This window comes from Echinops telfairi, unplaced genomic scaffold (assembly GCF_000313985.2).
Source record: "Echinops telfairi isolate 266 unplaced genomic scaffold, ASM31398v2 ScPeMD7_22;HRSCAF=79, whole genome shotgun sequence".
NCBI classification, from domain to species: domain Eukaryota; kingdom Metazoa; phylum Chordata; class Mammalia; order Afrosoricida; family Tenrecidae; genus Echinops; species Echinops telfairi.
In genome coordinates this window covers 2,776,556-2,778,015 of record NW_022103919.1, presented here as the reverse complement: position 1 = coordinate 2,778,015, position 1,460 = coordinate 2,776,556, and the positions used below count along the sequence as shown (strand labels likewise).

The following is a 1,460-nucleotide window of genomic DNA, read 5'->3' as shown; positions in this document are numbered from 1 at the left end:
GTCTACAGCCAATGCGCCATAAAACTCATCCACCTTGATTGACCATTGGCTGTTCCGGCTCATCTCCCTTTCCATCTCTGTATTTGTGGAGACGGACCCATTCGTTTAGCAGCTATGGAAGTGAGGATGGGGAGACACGTCATCTCACATGCTCTGGGACATGGGATCAGGAGGGACTGGTCCTTGGGCAAAGGACCTCATGCTTGGTGGACCAGAGGGCCTGCAAAAAGGCGAGGGGAGAGCTCCCATGGGATGGACTGACCCCGCGGCTGCAGTGCCACACCATGGCTCAAACAGAACAGCGTGTGTGAGGAGGGCGAGGGCCTGGGCAGTGTGTCCTTCTGGGGCACACAGGGTTGTTATGGGTCGGGACGGACTCTATGGCGGCACCTCACCAGAGCCGCCCTGAGAGCCGGCGCAGTGGGACTGGGGCGTTGGGCTGGACAAGCGGGGCAGGTGAGTCCCAGCGGGCTGCGAATGGAGCCGACAGCAAGCTGGGTGGCCAAGCCAGTGTGACTCCAGGTGTGTGTGTCTCCCCTCCCCCCTCAACGTAGGAGCTGTCAGACCTGGACTTGACTCTTCAAGCGCCCAAGCAGAAGAGCGCCGTGCCCCGAGAAGTGCTCTTGGTCCTCTGCGTCAGGAAGGCCGTCTTCCTGCGGCTGCAGGCTCCAGGGACGCCCCTCCACCTGGCCTATGTGAGTGTGCCTCTCCAACGCGGTCCACCTCTGCAGGTCAGGGCCGTCCACCCCAGGGCCTCTGCTGCTACCCCTGTTCACACTGACCGTGTCCTGCAGGCCAGGCCTGGGCAGGAAGAAGTCAAAGGGCAACAGGGCCTAGATATGACATTTAGATCAGGAGGTGGGACTCCGGTCAAGATGCAAATCTGGCCCGACCACCTCTCTGTGTGCGCCCTTCTGCCTAGTGGGCGCAGGGGGCTCGCTGACATTCCGGAAAGCCATCTGGTCGCTGTCCTGGGAAGAGTTTTTGAAACTCTTTTGAGAAGACCCAGGAGGAGGAGGAAACCTAGCCAGGTGTTGTCCATCCTGAGGGCTGGGAAGTGGGGCGAGGAAACATTTTTATTTTGTCTTTGACACTTTTCTCCACCTGTGAGGTGTGCTGCTCATGAGCACGGGCAGCCTACATGGGAGAAAGTCATTTAAAAAAATGTAGCCATCAGAGAGGCTGCCGACAGCACACCCCAGATGCCAACATTGCAAGAGAAGGCAGGGAACCCCAGAGGAGGCCGGCACAGGGGAGCAAAGGCAGGGAGACACAGGGAAGAACGGAGGAGAGGGACAGACAGACACCCCAGGAGCCCCCTCCAGGAGGCCCCCAGACCCGGGGAGAAGAGGGGGCCAGGGAGGGAGACACAAGAGCAACAGGATGGGGGCAGGGACCCAGGCTGCACAAGCCGCAGGGAGGGCGCAGGCCGGTGCAAACATGGGGCCAAGGCGGCGCCG

The 1,460-nt window shown here is 60.5% G+C and overlaps 1 protein-coding gene across 1 annotated transcript in view; it reads left to right on the top strand.

The window, feature by feature from the left end:
- The window catches only part of ENG (endoglin), a 39,722-nt gene that overhangs the window by 22,574 nt on the left and 15,688 nt on the right, over positions 1 to 1,460 (top strand). Inside the window, 1 exon segment of the mRNA XM_045288511.1 lies at positions 555 to 695. Coding sequence (XP_045144446.1) covers positions 555 to 695 — 141 coding nt within the window.